General features: G+C 40.8%; 1 protein-coding gene across 4 annotated transcripts in view; it reads right to left on the bottom strand.

Annotated features, from left to right (window-relative positions):
* Nucleotides 1-2,804: 2,804 nt before the first annotated feature.
* Nucleotides 2,805-19,030, bottom strand: part of Wipf1 (WAS/WASL interacting protein family member 1) — a 114,541-nt gene continuing 98,315 nt past the window's right edge. For all 4 annotated transcript variants that reach the window (XM_070020649.1, XM_070020658.1, XM_070020629.1 and 1 more), the window contains exons 4-8: nt 18,208-18,363; nt 14,391-15,161; nt 10,615-10,827; nt 9,935-10,048; nt 2,805-5,739 (exon numbers count right to left, since the gene is read on the bottom strand). In XM_070020649.1, coding sequence (XP_069876750.1) covers nt 5,684-5,739; nt 9,935-10,048; nt 10,615-10,827; nt 14,391-15,161; nt 18,208-18,363 — 1,310 coding nt within the window. In that variant the 3' untranslated portion in view covers nt 2,805-5,683. The remainder of the gene's footprint in view (nt 5,740-9,934; nt 10,049-10,614; nt 10,828-14,390; nt 15,162-18,207; nt 18,364-19,030) is intronic.

Here is a 19,030-nt window from a genome sequence, read left to right as displayed (position 1 = left end):
GAATGCATGTACAACAGCTCCATAAAGCCTCTGGATCTTCTGCTGCCATTTTGCTTAAGGAGTATCTGAAATAACATTTTGATGAGTGGCCTTTAGCTTAAGAAAACAGGAATTGGATGGGAGCCCCTCATGACTACAGCATAGTAAGTTTAATCTGTGATGTATATTCCAGGTGTTCTGGCAGGTGTCCTAATGGTATAAATGGGAGTCAATTCAATGTCTAATAACATCCAGATTTGTTTCCCAGGAACTTCAGAAGACAAAACTCTTCCTGGATGGGTCACATTGTGGGGCCTCTGACTCTAAGGCAATGTGGGTAGTTCAATGACCAGGTCATTTTGGGATATTTACAGGGTACAATGCTGGGAGTACAAAGCAGATAAACACTTCTGCCATCTTGATCCCCAAGTCATTCATGGACAGGTGGCATTTAGAAAGTGCTAAAGATATTCTCTTTGGTTAAGTTCTGCATCAGAAGTGAAGGAGAGCAGAGATGAAAGGACAGATTCCAGTTTTATGAGGCTCAAAGCGATGTCAGTTTAGAGTCTTATTTAAGAAGAGTATTAAAAGATAAAAAATAAAAAAATAGAAAGTTTCTTAATTAGTAGGACTCTCCTTGTATGTGGGGAAAGGGGTCCCACAGCTTGGGCTTACTTACCTTTTTGAAAATTTCCCTCTGTGGTGATGATGTAAGAAGACAAAGGGATTTGTGCCATAACATTGATGGGTTGGACATTTCTCAATAAGTACCAGTAAGAGAAATATGTATAAAATAAATGTACATTGAAGTGACAGGAAAAAGGAACTCAAATTCTTTTGGGAAGGAGGGGGTGGGAACTACAAACATTCCCTCCCTCCCTTTGTAGGCAGCCTTCTGCTGGTTGGGTGAGTAGAGTTGTGCAGGGGGACAGGATGGGTATGGACCTAACTGCTACTTCCTCCTAACAGATCACTCAACTGACACGTGTGATGGATTGTCATTTTGTCTACCAGGAAGCTGGCCCACAGTAAGGGCTCACTGAAAACTTACTGAACGGATGAGCCAAATGAGTGATTCCAGATTGAATAAATGAGGCTAGTTTTGAAATAATTTTTTTTCCAACATTGGTTTGAATTAAGGGCTTGCTAGGCAGCAGGTCTACTAATTGAGCCCTGCCCCCAGTCTTTGAAAGAAAATTTTATTCTGATTCTTCTTTGCTACTAAGAATTTCTTTCTGGATGGGGCTGGGAAGGTGGCTCAGTGGTAGAGTGCTTGTCTTGAGCTGAAGAGCTGAGGGACAGCGCCCAGGGCCAGAGTTCAGGCCGCATGACCGGACCCCCCCCCCAAAAAAAAAAAAAAGAAAAAAAAATTTCTTTCTGGAAATGGCCTAGGTTTGATGGCAAAAGGATTAGCAAAAGAAATAGATTTAACTATCATTGAAAACCAAGTAGATGCCTTTACCTGATGTCTGTGTACTTATTTAGGCTTTTTAATTTGTTGTGTTACAGGGCTGGGAAGGTGGCTCAGTGGTAGAGTGCTTGCCTTGCATGCCTGAGGCCCTGCGTTCGATTCCTCAGCACCACATAAGCAGAAAAAGCCAGAAGTGGCGCTGTGGCTCAAGTGGTAGGGTGCTTGCCTTGAGCTGAAGAGCTGAGGGACAGCGCCCTAGAGTTCAAGCCTAGGACTGGCCAAAAAAAAAAAAAAAAAAAAAAAAAAAATTGTGTTAGAGACAAGGAGCTTAGAGAGCTATTCAAGCTCAAATGGCACTTCCAGGATTCAAATCCAAGTGTGTGTAGAGGGTTGGGGTCTCATTGATTCTGTGGCCTCTCCTTTGGTCTCTTCTTTCTCTCTTGGTAACATGGAAGGGGGTGGGTAATGGGAGGGTGGGAATGTGGGGTAATGAGAAGCCATCCTGCCTGTCACTCACCAGTGTGTCATCTGGGGCATCTGTGAGATGATAGAATTAGGCTGGATGACCTCTGATGGGGTGACCATGTGGTCCAGGATGCTGGGGCAGCCCCAATATCTGTTGTATTGCACCATTATTGACCCTTTCCATTCTCAGAAGCATCCCACTATGGACTGTGAATTCTGTGGCTGTCTTACCTATTAAGGTACTTTCTGGTTCTTAATTCCTGTGACTCCAGATTGAATCGAATGATGATGAAAGCAACATGAGTTCTCATGTTTACCAGGTCTGTGAGGTATAGCATTGACTAAACTTATATAGAGTTTGCTTTGCTTTTCTGATATGGGTGTATTTTTCTTTAAAAGTAACTAGGAAGTCTCCTTCTGTCTCAGTTTATGTTGGAGTCACTGTATAGAATTTGTTCCTTATATTAAGAGTCCTTATACTAAGTCACTGCTGAAGGCATCATCTCATATAATAAACATATTGATGTTGTCTGACAATTTCTCACTTTGCAAAATCAAAACAGGTTGAGAGAAGTGACTTGCAAGAGAGAGATGGAGCCAGGACTAATTGCACAGTTAACTCCAATGTCATGCTGAAGTATATGCATATGGTACATACATTCAATTATCTGTTGCTAATTTAATAATTATCAATCTTCCTAACTTCCCAGCAGATCTAGATTCATCAGTGTCCATGCCAGATTTTATGGCTTCATCTTCCATTGTTTCCATTGTGAATTTCACAAAGAAGCAGGTTCTCAGGGAAAATACAGGAGAATGGTAAGGATGGTTTCTTACTTGTCAGGACTGTTTTTGGTTGAGTTTGTCTTTACCACAGTCTGAACAGAAAACAGAAATTTGTTTTTTTGTTTATATCTGCATAAACAACATTTGACAAACCACCAGCCGACACTGTATCATCTGCTTTTATTTATTGTCTGGCTAATTTACAAAGACGCAGTTGTCTAGGGTAGATTCTACCCTACCACTATCCTGATGACATAGATACCAAAATGTGTCTTTTTACACAGTGTAATGGTATGAAAAAAATACCTTCCTTCCTCTACAGCCCCTGATTATAAACAGTGAAAAATGAATTTCATACCAAAAAATTGTGGACATTTTAACAACTGTCATATTTCTGCTGCTAAAATAACAAAAGTGGTATTACAAGTCAAAATATAAATGCCTGGTTTTACAAATATGCAAATAATCTGCTACTTAGACATAAAAATTGATTTTTTTTCAACTCACAAAGTAAGGCACCATTGGATTAAACATTTTTCTTGATTTTTACTAAATAAAATGCATAGTGAAATAAATACCAAACACTGAATTTTAATACTGTAATACATTTCAATATAAAACAATATGTGAATGTTAAAGTACTGTATTTATTGCATCTTGAATACTCTTATCTGGAATTTTTATGAAAAAAAAAGACCCATTAACACTCTAATTTCAGGGGAGAAAACACTCATTTTTGGGTGATTTGCCATAGTAGGAGATTTTAGCACAGAACTTGGTTGAAGTTTTGAATGCAACTATGTTGCTAACTTTCAAAGAAAGGATGTAGGTATATTAATGAACCATTCCTTAAAAAATATATTTTAAAACATCTTTACCACAGACGAATGGCAACTTGAGCTGTGACATTGTTTCAATCTTTAGCAAGGTGACAGCAAAGTTGAGATATACAAGGAATTGTCTACTCCTCGTGACCCATATGAAGTGCATTTGAGCCTGACTTCTCTCTGTCACATCTGCTTGGAAGACCATTTTCTACCTTTTGTGAACTGGGTCATTCCATGGTCACAGGGTTTATCCCTGTTGCCATCAGATCAAAGAATCCAAAACAAAATGATGCTGTTATATTGCCAAAAATGTTAGAAAAAAATCTTTAAGATATTTCGCCAAAGCTTTGTTACATCTTTGTATTTCTTGCTTCTCTTGGAGTAAGAGCTTCAAGTGAGTAAGTGAAAGGTAAATAAATGGTAAAGGAGAAGTGAGGAAACAGTTCTCTAATATACTAAGCCAGGACTTTGGCAAGGAAAATTATATAAAAATACAATATATTCAAATCAGTAATTCATAATTTATTAGACACTCCATGTATTAGAACCCTAAGTTCAGTTTTATGTAAATGAAACAGTTATTCTATAAACAGGAATGCATCTTTCAGATTTTTCTTTGGATTGATTTTGCTAGCCTCTCCCAATACTACATGATTATTCCACTGAAACAAGATATTAAAGTTTAGGTAAATACATATACACACGTGGTTCTGTGCTTTAAGACCATGAATAATGATCGTTTTAAACATAATCATTATAAAACACCAACATGGAAATATTTTTTCCAACTCTACAGCTAGATTTAAAAGTCTTAGTAAAATTTTGTAAACAAAATCATATTTAAAAAGGCAAGTCTGGCTCTTCCATATGGTCTGTTATTGGAGCTTTATTTGCATAGAGTGAGACAAATGATTTTCCTGTAGAGACTAAAAATAAATGTCCTCCAATTTCTACTAGCAAGCTCTTTAATTCACTTAACGCCTGAGTTAGGTTTTTTAGGCTTTTGCCCTCAACTCAATGCTGTTTCCTTCCTCCATGATTCTGATCTGATACTATTTCCTGACTCTTTCCCTCTCCTACCTGGCCTTCCTACCCTCTCCCAGCTGTCCCCGAAGAACTAGCTCTGGGAGAAAGAAAGACAGAAAAAAAACACTTCAAATCTGCATAGCAGGCATTCAGCTGACAAGTGAGTGTACAAGACAGCTGGTTGTGAGTCCTAAAGCCTCCCAAAGGCTTTTGGTTTCTTTCCCATGGCTTTATTCCAAATGATGGTAAACCAGATTAGATTGATTTCTGACCCTGGTATTGTGAGGCAATACTTGGATATTATGGGAAGAGGAGAAAGAAGGGACCAGAATCTAAGGTCAAGCTGCCTGCCGAATAGGTGTTAGGTCCTACCTTTCTTTTTAGGTACCTCTTAAATTGCCAAAGCTCATCTTGCATTTTTGTCTTAAAAAAAAAAAGATTTGTCTACTTCAAATAGAGAAGCACTCTTTAAGTACAGAATGCACACTGTGTTTTTGAAAATTTGGTACCAAAAAGAATGTAAAATAGCTCATTGATAATTTTTATATAGATTACAGGTTGAAATGATAATTTGGGTATATAAGGTTAAATAAAATATATTACAATTAATCTGTTTCTTTTTACCTTTTAAAGAAATCTGGCTACCAATCATTTTAAAGTTGTACATGGGGCTCACATTATATTTCTATTGGAAAACTCTGTCTTGGAGCCTACCTCAGACTGCCCAAGACTGCCCTTCCCGTAACCACAGAGCTACATATGAGCCCTTGCTCAGCAACTTGCTAAGGCTTTCTGTGGTTCATGGAAACAGACAGGAGGCTAAGCATTTGAAAAAGGCCTGGATGAAACCGGCTCTCAGGGACTTTAATAATTACAGCCTGTAGCAAGTAAGCAGTGGATGTTTGAGTCTGTTTGGTTGAAAGCTGGGATATAATTCATCTCTGCCTACTTGCCACAAAAGCCTGATGAGTGCAGCAACTAACAATGGCAGGCTGTAGCTGAAGCAAGCAGTCGCTCTGAGACTATATGCATAGGAAAAAGCAAAGTGTATTTTTTGTATAAGACCCTCCCCCTTCATATTCTCACATCATCCTCATAAGGATAAGGGAAGTGCGGGGAGGGTGTGCAATTCTCAGACAGCAACAACAGAAGCGGCTCTTGAGCTTGGGAAGAGAGAAGCAGGCATAGATCACCTCAGGATGGGTGGGAGAGGTGGGGCACCCCTTTCTCTTCGGTTGGATCCACCTTGAAAAATCAGACAAAACATAATTTTGGTTAGAAAGCTATGTTTTTACTGTGGGGAAATATGGGGATGGTTGGGAAGGTGCCCACTACCTCATTCCCTGTGACCGAGGCTCTAAGATAATTGTGCGTGTGGGTGAGAAAGGAAGCAGGGGATGACAGGAGTAAACACTGAGTATTCAAAATAAAAAACATTCTTATTATATGTGTTGATTGTAGATTTAGAAAATACATGCTTGCAGCACCCAGAGATTATGTGTATATTCTTGTTATATACAATTCCCTTTTTTATTCCACAATAGGATTAATTTGACATCTCCCAAAGTCAATACTTCTCACAAATATAATTGTTAATGGAATGTTGCATTTGGTTATATAGGACTATACTATAGTTTATCCAATGAATCTCCTTTTGTTGGGTAAAGTTAATCAGTTCACTTGAAGTCATTTCCCCTGGTTTTATTTACATTTTCATAATGACCAGTGATGTTGAATATCTTTCCATGTGCTTGGTGGCTATCTGTATATTTTCTTCAGAAAATGTCTATTATTCAATTTGTTTTAACTGGAGAATTTACTCTAAGTATTAATCCCTTATTAGATATATAATTTTCAAATATGTTTTTCAATCCTGCAAATTCTCTTTTTACTCTTTTCATGTGTTTTCATAAAAGCTATCCATGGACTATTTGTGTGCTGAAACTGAGTTTAAAATTCCTTAATATTAAAAAACTTAATTTATCAAACACACAGTTTGAGGAGCTCAACAGGTGTGGGGTGTAAAGTTAATCCTTTAAACAGGTATGCCTGCCTGTCCACTGAGCAGAAACTGAGGGGGCCGCACGATGGGTCCTCAGCAGACACCTTAAGAGAAAACACGTAGACTTAGGGAACCAAGTCCCTGTTTTCTCTGTCTCTTTCTCAGTATCTTCTCTCTCTTTTCTTTTGGTGCTGGTCCTTGGACTTGAACTCAGGGCTTGGGCACTGTCTCTGAACTTTTTTGCTCAAGGCTAGTGCTCTACCACTTGAGCCAAAGCTCCACTTACAGCTTTTTTTTTTTTTTTTTTTTTTTTTTTTGGGTCCAGTTGTGGGGCCTGAACTCTGGGCCTGGGCGCTGTCCCTCAGCTCTTCAGCTCAAGGCTAGCGCTCTACCACTTGAGCCACAGCGCCACTTCCGGCTTTTTTCTTTTTGCTTATGTGGTGCTGAGGAATTGAACCCAGGGCCTCATGCATGCAAGGCAAGTGCTCTACCCCTGAGCCACCTTCCCAGCCCACTTACAACTTTTTTTTTTTTTTGTAGCTTAATTGGCGATAAGTGTCTCACAGGCTTTCCTGCCCAGGATGGCTTTGAACCACATTCCTCAGATCTTAGCCTCCTGAGTAGCTAGGAGTACAAGCATGAGCCACCAGGGTCTAGCTTTCTCTCATTTTTCATGCAGCAACTAGGGCTTCAACTCAGAGCCTCACACTCTTGCTTGGATTTTTTTCACTCCAAGGTTGGCATTCTGAAACATCCCTACTTATGGATTTTTGCTGGTTAATTGGAAATGAGAGTCTCACAGACTTTTCTGGCTGGGTTGGCTTTGAACTTCAGTTCTCAGATCTCAGCCTCCTGAATAGCTAGGATTATAGGCATGAGCAACCAGTACCTTTCCAGAATCAAGTTTCTAAGGAGAGAAGTTAGAGAAAATACTGTCATTCTACTTGTTTCTTTCTTTCACCATCGCAACCAAATCTTTTCTTGAGAAGGCATAGGAGTAGACTTACTTGGATGTTGACCAGCCATATGTCTTAGAGCCCTGACCATCGTCTAGCACACCACATGGCCAGCAGAAGGAAGACAGACCTTGTTCCACATCACAAGGTGGCACTCATAGTGTATCACTGCTTGGCACTACCTTGATGCCCTATCTGGCTCAGGACTTAGAGACTGAGGCAGTGATAGAAGGACAATAAAACCTGGTACTTGATAGTACTTTATTCATTTTTGTTAGATGATCAATTATTATATCAAGCATGCCTAATATTAGAAATACTTAAAACAGATTTTCAGGAGCAGTGGAAATTTACCAACTTACATTTAAAATGTCTACTGTTTCAGGCTTTGTTATTCTAGGAAGATTCTGTTGTAAGCAAAGCACTGTTCTAGCCCTCAAGTTGCTTACTTGAGTCTTAAAGAAAGAAGGGTGGAAGGAAATGTGTTTAGCTATCAAGCTGAAAACTACAGGGTATATGGAAGCTGGTTCTCTTACTGATTTAAAGATGCAAATATTTAAGTTACAAGTACTTATAACAAGTCAGAAAAAGTATTTAGAATTTATATAAATAGCTCCTTAATGTAAAATCATTTTAGTGCCCAAGAGGGGGGAATAAGGCTGAATTCTCATTAGAAAGCCCTTCAAATGAAACATAGCCACATCCTCTCTCACTCCCCCAAATCCATGTGAAGACCTCTTTTCATAAAATTTCAGCCACCTTCTCTTATATGGCAATTTTATTATGGTTGGACTTTTAAATTAGGCATTGTCTAGGAATGCATATTCCACTTAAGTGCATTTTTCTAGGAACTGGAAGGTTTCTGTCAGGCACAACGTTGTTTACCTTTGGCATTTGTTCAAGGAAAATTTCCTAGAGTATTTTCTAACTCTGAACTCTTCAACTCTTTTGCACAAAGTGAAATCTGACTCGCTAAATTTAGCCTAATGGAAATGTGCCCAGGCTAGAACATGAAGCACAACTCTGTGTCCCTTCTTCCAGCTTTGAACTGTGACTACCACCTAGCGATTCTCCCCAAGGCCAGTCATTTTACTCCAGATGATTTTAATCTATGCTGAAGTTAGGAACCAACCAACCCCAAGTCATGTAAGAACTGGGTGTTAGGACTGGAGGCATGGTTCAAGTGGTAGAGTACCAGTCGTGAGCAAGAAAGCTGAGTGAGAGTGCAAAGCCCTGAGTTCAAGCCTCAGTTCAAACCCAAACTGCATGTTAAGAAAAAATAGGCTCTGAACCGGGCGGCAGTGGGTCATGCCTATAATCCTAGCTACTCCAGGAGGCTGAGCTCTGAGAATCGAAGTTCAAAGCCAGCCTGTGCAGGAAAGTCTGTGAGACTCTTATCTCCAAATAACCACCAGAAAACCGGAAGTGGCGCTGTGGCTCAAGTGGTAGAGTGCTAGCCTTGAGCTGAATCGCTCAGGGACAGTGCCAAGGCCCAGAGTTCAAGCCCTATAATGACCAAAAAAAGAAAAAGAAAAAATAGGCTCTGAATGTGTGTAAAGTCCTCTTGAAGGAACTAAGACATGGCTATGAATACTGGGACCATTATCTGACTTGCTCAGTTTGGTTCTAAGGCTAAGCTGCTCTAAGTCTGAGCTTCATCAATAATTTTTGTATATCTTGTGAAGATTTTTTCTTATTCTTGTGCATTTATTGTGGCATTCCAGAGTGACTACTTTTCCTTCATGCTTGCATTTCTTCTTTAATAGATGAACAATGATTTATTTCTTGATTTCTTTCTTTCTTTTTTTTGGTTGGTCATGAGGCTTGAACTCAGGGCCTGGGTGCTATCCTTCAGCTCTTTTGCTCAAGGCTAGCGCTCTACCATTTGAGCCACAGTACCACTTCCTACTTACTTCTTTATAGAAGCATTACATATATTAGGAAACAACCAGAAGCAATCTAAATGTGAAATAATGATAAATTATTGTATGCTCACTTGATGGGCTCCTGTGAGACAAAGTATGTGATAAAAAAAAGCCGCCACTAAAAAACTCCACTATGCAAAAATTCAGAATTATATGGATAAGAATGGGAAAAGGATCTGGCAAGGTGAAAATATTTGTTCCTTGGAAAGATTATGGATATGTGTCACATTTTCATATAATGAACCATAAAGCTATGTTTATGACACATTTAATAAAAGATGATTTCACTTTTGCAATCTCAGGTAGATCAGAGGGGAAACATGGTTCAAGGAAGCAAGATAATAGAATCTAATACTAGTAAAACAAAGGCCCTTTGAGCTTGTAACGACACCTTAAAATAATCATATGCCACACACACAATACAGGGATCTTATTCTCCTCACTACACATGGAAGGGGAAGTTCCTAGAATTTCTACCCCACTTTGGACAAAAGGTCCAAAGGTAACTCAGGCTATTTATGGACAAATCTGCCAAATGTGCTAGCAGAGATACTCACTCCGGCTTTCATTTCTTGCCAACTTGCTGGGATAACTTTTGGTGCTTGGTACATATGGCTCTGGAGGTGGCAGATCAGAAATTGGATGGAAGTAGAATCTGCTTTCCCACTCATCTGGGGGAGAAACAAACAGTGTCTTCAGCACAGACAATCTGCTAAGACAATTTATGTAATGAAAAAGCTCATAAAGAAACAGAAAGAGGGCTATAGAAATCAGTTTTAGTTTTATGCTGAGAAGTGTGCAGAGCAGCTGGCAGTGCTACAAATGTCACTCGTTAGTATGTGGATAAAATATACAGGACTACAATCAAAAAGCATGGAGATTTTAGCCAGTGATCCAGCATTTCCTGTTAGGAACTGGGCTCCCACTAGTGGGTACAGCATAACTGGAACCATTCTGAGAATATGGTAGGAAATGCTTTCATATCTGCAAGCCTGTTTAGAAATGTAGGGTATAAGGAAGTTCTTTTCAGAATTCTGGAATCTCTGGAAAGTTAACCAAAATGAGACATAAACAAGTAACAAATCAGAGAAAGATGAGATTCTTTTGGGAAATGGGATGGAGGGATTTAATTATTTTTAGTATGAAATTCTAGTGGCCCTGTCATAGTTTGCTCAGTTCAGTGCACCGTGCTAACAATGATGGAACATGAATATTAACTCAGGCAAACACCACATACCTTCACATGATGAATCTTGGAAGCCATTTCTAACCGATGCTGATGGCGGAGGTGGGGGAGGCGCCCCAGCACCAGGCCTGTCAGGAGGAAGAGGTGGCCTGGGCCCACTCCTGGGACTATCCCCTCCACTCCTGGATGGCATCTGAGGGGTAGCCGGCAGGGCCCGAGATGCACTGCCATTTCTGCCTATTGGAGGCGGTGGTGGGAGGGGGCCTGAGGCAAAAGAGAAGACATTGAGTACAATGGTATCTTACATGCCTTATTGCTATTATAGTCACCATCGATATGCAACTATGAGTATCTTCCTGGATACATGCCTTTTAACTAGTAACAGTGGAGAAATGGGGGATGTTCCAGGACATGACAAGTGAGTGGCATATCTAAACACAAAATGTACATGTGTCCATGTGGGTGTGCAAAGTGAGTGTGAGTGAGCATTGTGACTAAGGCTGAAATGTTGAAACCAGAAACAGGTGATAAACTGTTTGTACTTAGGGTATAATTAAAAACCATTTATAATCTTGAATTTGGTTCCAGGCAGAAGTGGCATTGGGAAGCTAAATGCTAATCATCCTGAGAAGAGCAGGAGTTCCTTCTTGGTTCTCCTCTTTGGGGAGGTTAGATTGAGCACAGGGAGTGACAACTGCTAATCAATACTCCTGGTACTGATAATCAATGCCCTGGGTCCTGCCTTGGGAAAGCTGCTGCTCTATAGAGCTAGATTCCTGGTCTACAGAATACAGGGTAGTTGTTACCTTTTCCTAATACCACTGCCAGGACTATTCATTTCTCAGAAAAATTCTAAGTACATTCTCATAATACTGAAGAAATCCTTCTTGTTTTCCTCATCCTCCAAATGCAGAGGATATTTGTGTAGTAAATTAAGAAAACAGAAACAAAACCTTGAGCATTTCCCATGTAAATCTAAGTGGCCTTCCTGATCTTCAGCAGTGCATTTTACTTGTAAGATGCCCTCATTTTATGTAAATTGCGCATATAATTATCTCATTACTCTTAGGTTCAGCATCCAGCTAAAGACTTTCAGTTGCACAATGTGCCCATTTCAGATAACCTTGGAAAAAAATTTTGGTTCCAAGATTTGATGGGAGTGGGGGTAGGAAGTGCTGCCAGCCGCTGATTTCTCAAGGAGATTTTGGTGTCTCACTGAGAGTTGACCTAGGCTGGCTAAGGGTCGTCTCACATGTGGGTTTGATGTCTCTGGTAATATCACCAACCTGACTGCTCCAAATACAAACTATAACACCAATATTACAGGGCACACTACCATTGAACTTTATCAAGTTCATCTCATTTTGTAAATGTTCATGTTCCTAACTGTCTGACCCATGACACCTGCTCCAAATATAGACTGGCACAATGGAAAGCGGACTTATATTTTTCATTGGCAAGATAATACTAAAAATGGCCATTCATTGAATAATAAAACCATATGCCAGAAAATAAGAGAACTTCTCTGTATACTGTCTCCTTTAAATTCTTTCAACTCTAAGAAGTTCAGAGGCAGTGTGTGTGATCTCAGAAGTTTTAGAAGTTCCTAAAGCCCAAGCCAGGAGGGGAATGAATGGAAAAGAAAGGATTTAACTTCAAATCTTCAAATTGTAAAGCTCATTCCCCTAATAATGAAGACAACCAAATTTCAAGAAATAGTTGCCTCTTGATGACCTTGCATGTAGTCCTTGTAGTTATGTAAATTGCTAGGAATTTTCTAGAAGGATATTTGCCAGTATCTACAGAATTCACAGTAAGCTATGAAGTATTACTCCAGCATTCTATCTTTAGGAACTCCTCCAAAGGGAATAGATGTGAGTAAATATTTAGCTACTAGGATGTATCACTGCATTATCTGTAACAGCAAAAACATAGAGATGGTAGTATATGCCTATAACCTGAGCACTCAGGTGGAGTGAGGAGGATAACTAGTTCAAGGCCAACCTGGTTCACACAATGAGAGACGCTTAAAATCCAAAACCAAATTAAATAAAAATCTAGTGATGGCTCATAGAGTCGAAGGATGTGACAGCATAAATAAGTCAAGGTACATCTGTAGGAGCTAATACTGTTCAACCATAATAGTTTGCACAAGAATAATCCTATCAGAAAATGTCAATGAAATCTTTCAAAAGCAAATTACCACATATTTGTGGTGCCAATGTTGCCATAATTGATAAATATTCATTTTAAGAGGCTTGGAAAGATACATAAATGTGAATAACTATTATTTATGTATTGTTTCTGCATGGTAGTGGTAGGATTTCAGGTGATTTTTATTTTCTGAATACTTTTCTCTATTTCTATATTAAATGCAGTATGAAGAGAAAATACATGTTATTTGTTACTGCCTATATTAAACTTGTTTATTCATCAACTTGGTAGAGCTATGCAGAAAGGTCCTCAATTACTTTGCAGATAAATCAGTAGCTATTGGAGGAGAAAAACGTCATAGTTCACTCATCTATCTGAGGGACCTAAGTTGGCCACTGAAGAAAACTTACTGCAATGCCATTAAGACTGGGATGAGATTTAATGGAGTAGTGACTTCTTAATATTTGTAATCAATTCTCCATGGCATGTTGGTTTGAAGGAGTGGGTTTCAAACTCTTTTGTGCATTACAATCACCCCAGTACGTGGAAGTATCCTGATGCCTACTCTGCTTCTAGACTGATAATGGGAATTCCGAGGAAGGGACCCAGACCTCTAAGTTTTTTAAGTCTCTCCGATGATTCCAGCATGTGATCAAGTTTGAAGACCACTGATTTAAAGAACGTGGTTCATTAGGTTCCTGAGATCCTGGGGTCAAAAGTCAGTTGACTTCTCTTAAAAAGAAAATGCCTCATTTCAGACATGATGTAGTATGCGTGATATGATGAAAACTTGAAAAGTAGGACCTGGGGATGTGGCTCAATGGTAGAGTATCTACCTACTGTGATGTGATCCCCAGCACAGAGGGGGTGGGGGGGAAGAGACTGAGTTTATCAAAAGCATTGTATGTCAAGAGCATGTATTCCATTAAAATGCCTATTATAATCCAGTGAATGAGAAAAATTAGGAAATAGCTTTAGCAGGCCCTTCAAACCATGTAAATGCATGCTTGTTTTGTTTCATTTTGCAGTGCTGGGGATTGAATCCAGGGCCTCATGCATGCTAAGGCAAGGGCTCTACCGCTAAGTTACATCCCCAGCCCAACATGTAAATGTTGATTTTATGAATATGAGCATTTTTATAAAAAGAAGTTGATACCTTTGTTTGACTCTCCAAGGGATTTATATCCCAGAGGTGTTAGCAAAGGACAAATTGGACTTTTTAGCATGTGAGTGAAGTGGCCTCAAAGCCTGGGAAACGAAGAGAGAAGTTTAGAAGTTCATTAGCTCTGACATGACCATCCTTCTGGGAATCACGGGGCCCAGCTCTATGATGAGACTATACCCAACTAAGATGGTTGAGCTTGGGTTAGGGAGGCAGGGCAGCAGAGACCAGAATGTACTGAGGGAAGGTGAAATTCCAGCCTTTCCTATCAACTGTCTAGAATCACTTACTTGTTTGTTAGCCTCATCTTTAAAAACAAACTGAATTACTGGTCCCCTTCCTCAGAGGTTTGACATCATACAAGTCAGTGTTGCTTAAAAGCATGAAGTGGTCTGAGGTTTTGCTTGTGTTCTTAACTGATTCACCCATGATATTTAGATAGGTGATATTCACTGGTGACATTTAGGGAGGCTGGATTTTTGGGAGACTACTCACCCAGGTCTTGCCATACCTGATCTGCCTGGTGGATCCCTCACAGGAGGAGGGGGCCTCTCATTGGGCAGGGGAGGAAGAGGTCCCGAGCGTCCCGCTGTAGGTAAGGGAGGTGCAGACGAAGTGAGGGACAAATTCCGCTGAGGGAGTCTTGGGATTTCATCACTGCTGCTGGAAGCTGGAGGCAGGGGAGGAGGGCCCGGCCTGCTTGGTGGTGGAGGAGGAGGTGGGGCCTGCGAGGAGGGGGAAGGCCGCGGGGTAGAAGGCACTGGAGGCTTGTTGTTTTGTGGGGGAGGAGGTGGAACTGCTTCCCTGTGCATGGTGGGTCTGTTGCCCACTGGAGGAGGCGGTGGAGGGGGTTTGTCATCCAAGGCCCTGCTCGGTGTGGGAGGCAGGGGAGGCCTGTTGGAGAAGGGAGAGGAGGAGCCCACAGGGGTCTGGCGGATGGAGCCTCCTCCAAAAGCAGCACCTCGGTTTCCAGGAAAAGGTGGAGGGGTAGGCCCCAGGCTGAGCTGCCTGGGGGCTCCTGGCACTGGTAGGGCCCCTCGGTTGTGTGGAGTTGACTGGACGGGTCTTGGTGTGTTCGGCACCGGAGGGGGGAGGTTATCAGGCTTTGAGCTCACATCGGGCCTTGGGGGAGGCATTCGGTTCCTAGGTGGTTCTGGCGGACCAATCCTGTGGCCTGGAGAAGGCACGGGAAACCTCCCTGGGCCACTCGGGGGTGAGAAAGGCTTGGCAGATGTGGCTCTTCCTCCTGGGGGCAAAATTGGTGGACGGCTTCCTCCAGAATCTAAAGAATAGGAAAAGAGTACTCAGTTAGAAAATTAGGAAGCCTGCCAAAAATCAGCGAGCTGGGGTGTATTCCTAGCTACTGGAAGTCCTTCACTAAAGGGCTATACATTACAGATTTAAAAAAAAATCAAAATTGTAGTATTTGTATAATATATAAGTGGGTTTTCTGGAGGCACAGGAGTAGACTTCAGATCCTTGTCTGCCTTCTAATTCCAAGCTTGCACCCACAGGCTTTCAAACAGACTTTTGAGATATTATTTAGCAATAAACAGGGGGAGGAGCCAGGGTGAAATTCAGCAAAATTCTGGAAGGGCCCCTATGCATCACAAAAGGGTAAGAACGGATGGCATAGGTAATGGGACTTCTGCTAATGATTTTAATTTATTCCCCACTGCTGTCGCCTTGTACCTCTCATGTTCGTAAAATAATTCAGCCATTGTAAGCAAAAACAAAATATGCATCTATCTATCTATCTATCTATCTATCTATCTATCTATCTATCTATCTATCTATCTATCTATCTATCTAATCTATTTACTTTATGGTGCTAGGCAGCAAACCCAGAGACTTGGCAAACACTCTGTCACTGATCCTCAGCCCTTAGTTATCCCAATATACATCTCCATGTGCAAGGTTTACTTAATCCCTTTGAAAGAAGTGCCCAAGAAATTTGAGGGGGGGTATTTTTTTTTTTTTTGGTTGGTCATTGGGCTTGAACTCTAGGCCTGGGTGCTATCCCTGAGCTCTTCAGCTCAAGGTTAGTGCTCTTAAGGCACAGTGCCACTGCTGATTTTCTGTTGGTTAACTGGAGATAAGAGTCTCATGGACTTCCTGCCCAGGCTGGCTTTGAACCACGCTCCTTAGATCTCAGCTTACTGAGTAGCTAGGATTACAGGTGTGAGCCACCAGTGCCCGGCCAAGGGGAGGGGGTTGGTGGGGCAGGGAGGATTTTACTGGGAGAGTTAAGAAAGCACTAAGAATGGGAAAATAAATTAATAGAATTGACACTAATAGAAGGAATTCACTTGCAAAGGAGTAGGCAATCAAACATGTAACTTTTTTTGTTGTTCCTATTGAGTCAACTTCCATTTCAATATTGGTGGGACAGAACACCTCTATAAAACCATGTTGGCTCAACAAATGAACCAATTTGGCTGAACCAAAAAAGCTAAAGTTTAGGGAGGAACTTAAAGGGTGAAACAGATGTGGAAAGTTACACATCTTTAAACTCTTTAAATCTTTAAACTTTTTTTTTTAAATCTTTAAACTCTTTAAACTCTTGAAATCCAAGGTAATTCTTGAAAAATGGTAAGCCTTAAAACATATACCCCTTTCATCATGAGCTAATTAATGTATCAAATATGTACTATATTCCAACCATTATTCTAGATACTACAAAGAAATAAGCAAAGCAGGTGAGATACTGCTCTCCTATATATAGTTTACATTTTTGTAGGGGAGATAAGACAGAAAACCAGTAAATAAATACTTTCTGATAAGTTATAAGAAACAAAAGTGTTTGGAGAGGCTGGAAAGAAAGGTGCTAGGGTCAGCTCTTCTATGGATGTGACATGTGGCTGAGACCTGACAAGAAGTGGATGGCAATGGGAAGGTGAGGAAGAGACTGCAGGCAGCAGGCCAGCAGGTGCAAAGGCCCTGACATGAAGACTCCATAAACAGAGGCTGAGTGGCCAGAGGAGCTGGGTCACAACCAGACTTGCAGGCCTGAATTCTTTATTTTATTCTAGGCACAAGAAGAAGCATTTGGAAGATTTCGTCAGTGGAGTAGCATAGGCTTGGGGGAGAATGTTTTATTTTGACTTTAGCACTAGAAAGAAAATCTGTATTTTCCTTGACCAGACATAATAACTCTATGTCACTGAGCTGTATCCTCCAAGTTCACATTCAAGCTGTAGTTATCATCCACCTTAACAAAGGCAGAGCATTTCTGTTATACCATTCTGTTCACTAAACTTGAATTCACCTTTATTTTACTTTTTTCCTTGACTTTTGCTTTAACTTTACTTATTGCCAAAGCATAAATGAATGTGTCAGGTATGTCAAATGCCTTGGGTGGGTAGGCTTTTAAGTAAACTGTTTATTATTTTTTAAATGGTACTAGGTATTGAACTGAGGACTTTAAGCTTCCTAAGCAAATGTGTTACCGTTTGAGCCAGACTTCCAGACCGTAAGCAAACAAACTTAGACACAAGATGGGCAAGATGGGCTGTCTCCTGTGAGTATTTTGGATATTAACTGTATGTCTCCTGACACTGCATACAAGAGTCTCAAGATTATGACCATCCATGTGAACAGTCATCTAGCCCTGAGCAGTCAGTGATTTTATCTTCAAATGAATGTGAGAATTTGATTGTTTTTTTTCTTTTTCTAGAGGAAATTTTATAACATCACAGAATTAGAAATAAAATTCTTCTAATGTGATAAACATTTCCCTCAAATAGTTTTAGGTAAAATTCCTGGATTCTTCTGAAGGAGTCAAGAGAACCAACATACTGCTAGTCTCCAAAGTGCTTCTGGTTTTAAGTATTTCAGGGGAGATAGCTGCTGTTCTTAGAACCACCGGCGCTATCTGAATGGCAGACATGGCATTTAGATTTAGTAAGATGTGTAGCTGTATCTCCTCTGATGTGCTCAATAGTGCATTTGAAGAGTGGCTCACAAATATTTGCTAGGTTAGAGAGGACGTATGGTGTCTTCCAGAGAAAGCTGCTCTTAGGTACCGGGACAGAATGGGGAAGAGGGGGATGCAGGTATGTTCCATAGGCTCCTTTCTCTCTTCCTCCTTTGCTCACCACTACACAAGAGGACAGGTTATCCTCAAGGATACTAGGCAAGTATTCCATAGTTCTGTGGAGCTGCCTGATCCTGTTTGATAAACGGGAGCAGAGCACAGTGTCCTGTAAAGAAATGGTAACCTTTCGAACACTGTAAACTATTTTAAAGGACACAGAGCCTTAGGGGGTCTGCCAAGCCTCCAAGCTGCTAAACTTAAGTCTTAGTTACTCAAGAAGGGCATGCAGTACCATTATCTCTGTTGGCCGTGGATCTCAGCTTTGGCATTCCAGCCTGGAACAATCCTCCTAATCCAGGAGGTCCTCCTCCTCCTCCAAAATTGCCACCACTGCCTCCACTGCTGCCGCCACCACTGAAGCCACCACTGCCCCCAGCTCCTTTTGGTTCTGTAGAGAAAGAAAGGTATATGCATAAAAAAAACACCTTAGCATTTCACCAGGCACAGGACTCCATAAAACAAAGATATGGCAGGAGCCTCGTTTTCCTTACCCAGTCAAGACAGAAGCGATCCTCATTGTTCAAAGCCAGGCTGGGCAGGAAAGTCCATGAGACTGTTATCTCCAATTAACCACCAGAAAACTAGGAGTGGCACTGTGGCTCAAGTGGTAGAGCTCTTGCCTTGAGCTGAAGAGCACAGGGACAGCACCCAGGCTCAGAGTTCAAGCCCCACAACCAACCAAAAAAAATTAAAACCAACCCAACACGCCATCAAAGAAGTGGGCGGTTAGATAAATTATAATATATTCATGGTCTAAAATACAATGCGATCTTTAAACTCATTTTAAAGCATGCTTAATGGGGAATGCTAATAGTAATGTGGTAATTTGTAAATAACAGCAGGCTAAAAAACTGCTATTAATTTTACAAAACAAAACACATAAACTGATATAGCCAGGGGCTCGTGGTGATGCTCATGCCTGTAATCTTAGCTACTGAGGCTGAAATCTCAGGATTGTGGTTTGAAGCCAACCTGGGCAGAAAAGTCCATGATTCTCAGATCTCTGCCTCCTGAGTAGCTAGGATTATAGGCGTGAGCCACTGGCACCCGGCTTG

The sequence above is a fragment of the Dipodomys merriami genome, unplaced genomic scaffold (assembly GCF_024711535.1).
Source record: "Dipodomys merriami isolate MVZ:Mamm:240054 unplaced genomic scaffold, mDipMer1.0.p SCAF_1, whole genome shotgun sequence".
Taxonomy (NCBI): domain Eukaryota; kingdom Metazoa; phylum Chordata; class Mammalia; order Rodentia; family Heteromyidae; genus Dipodomys; species Dipodomys merriami.
Note: the sequence above shows the minus strand (reverse complement) of the source record. Positions and strands in the feature narration are given on the sequence as shown.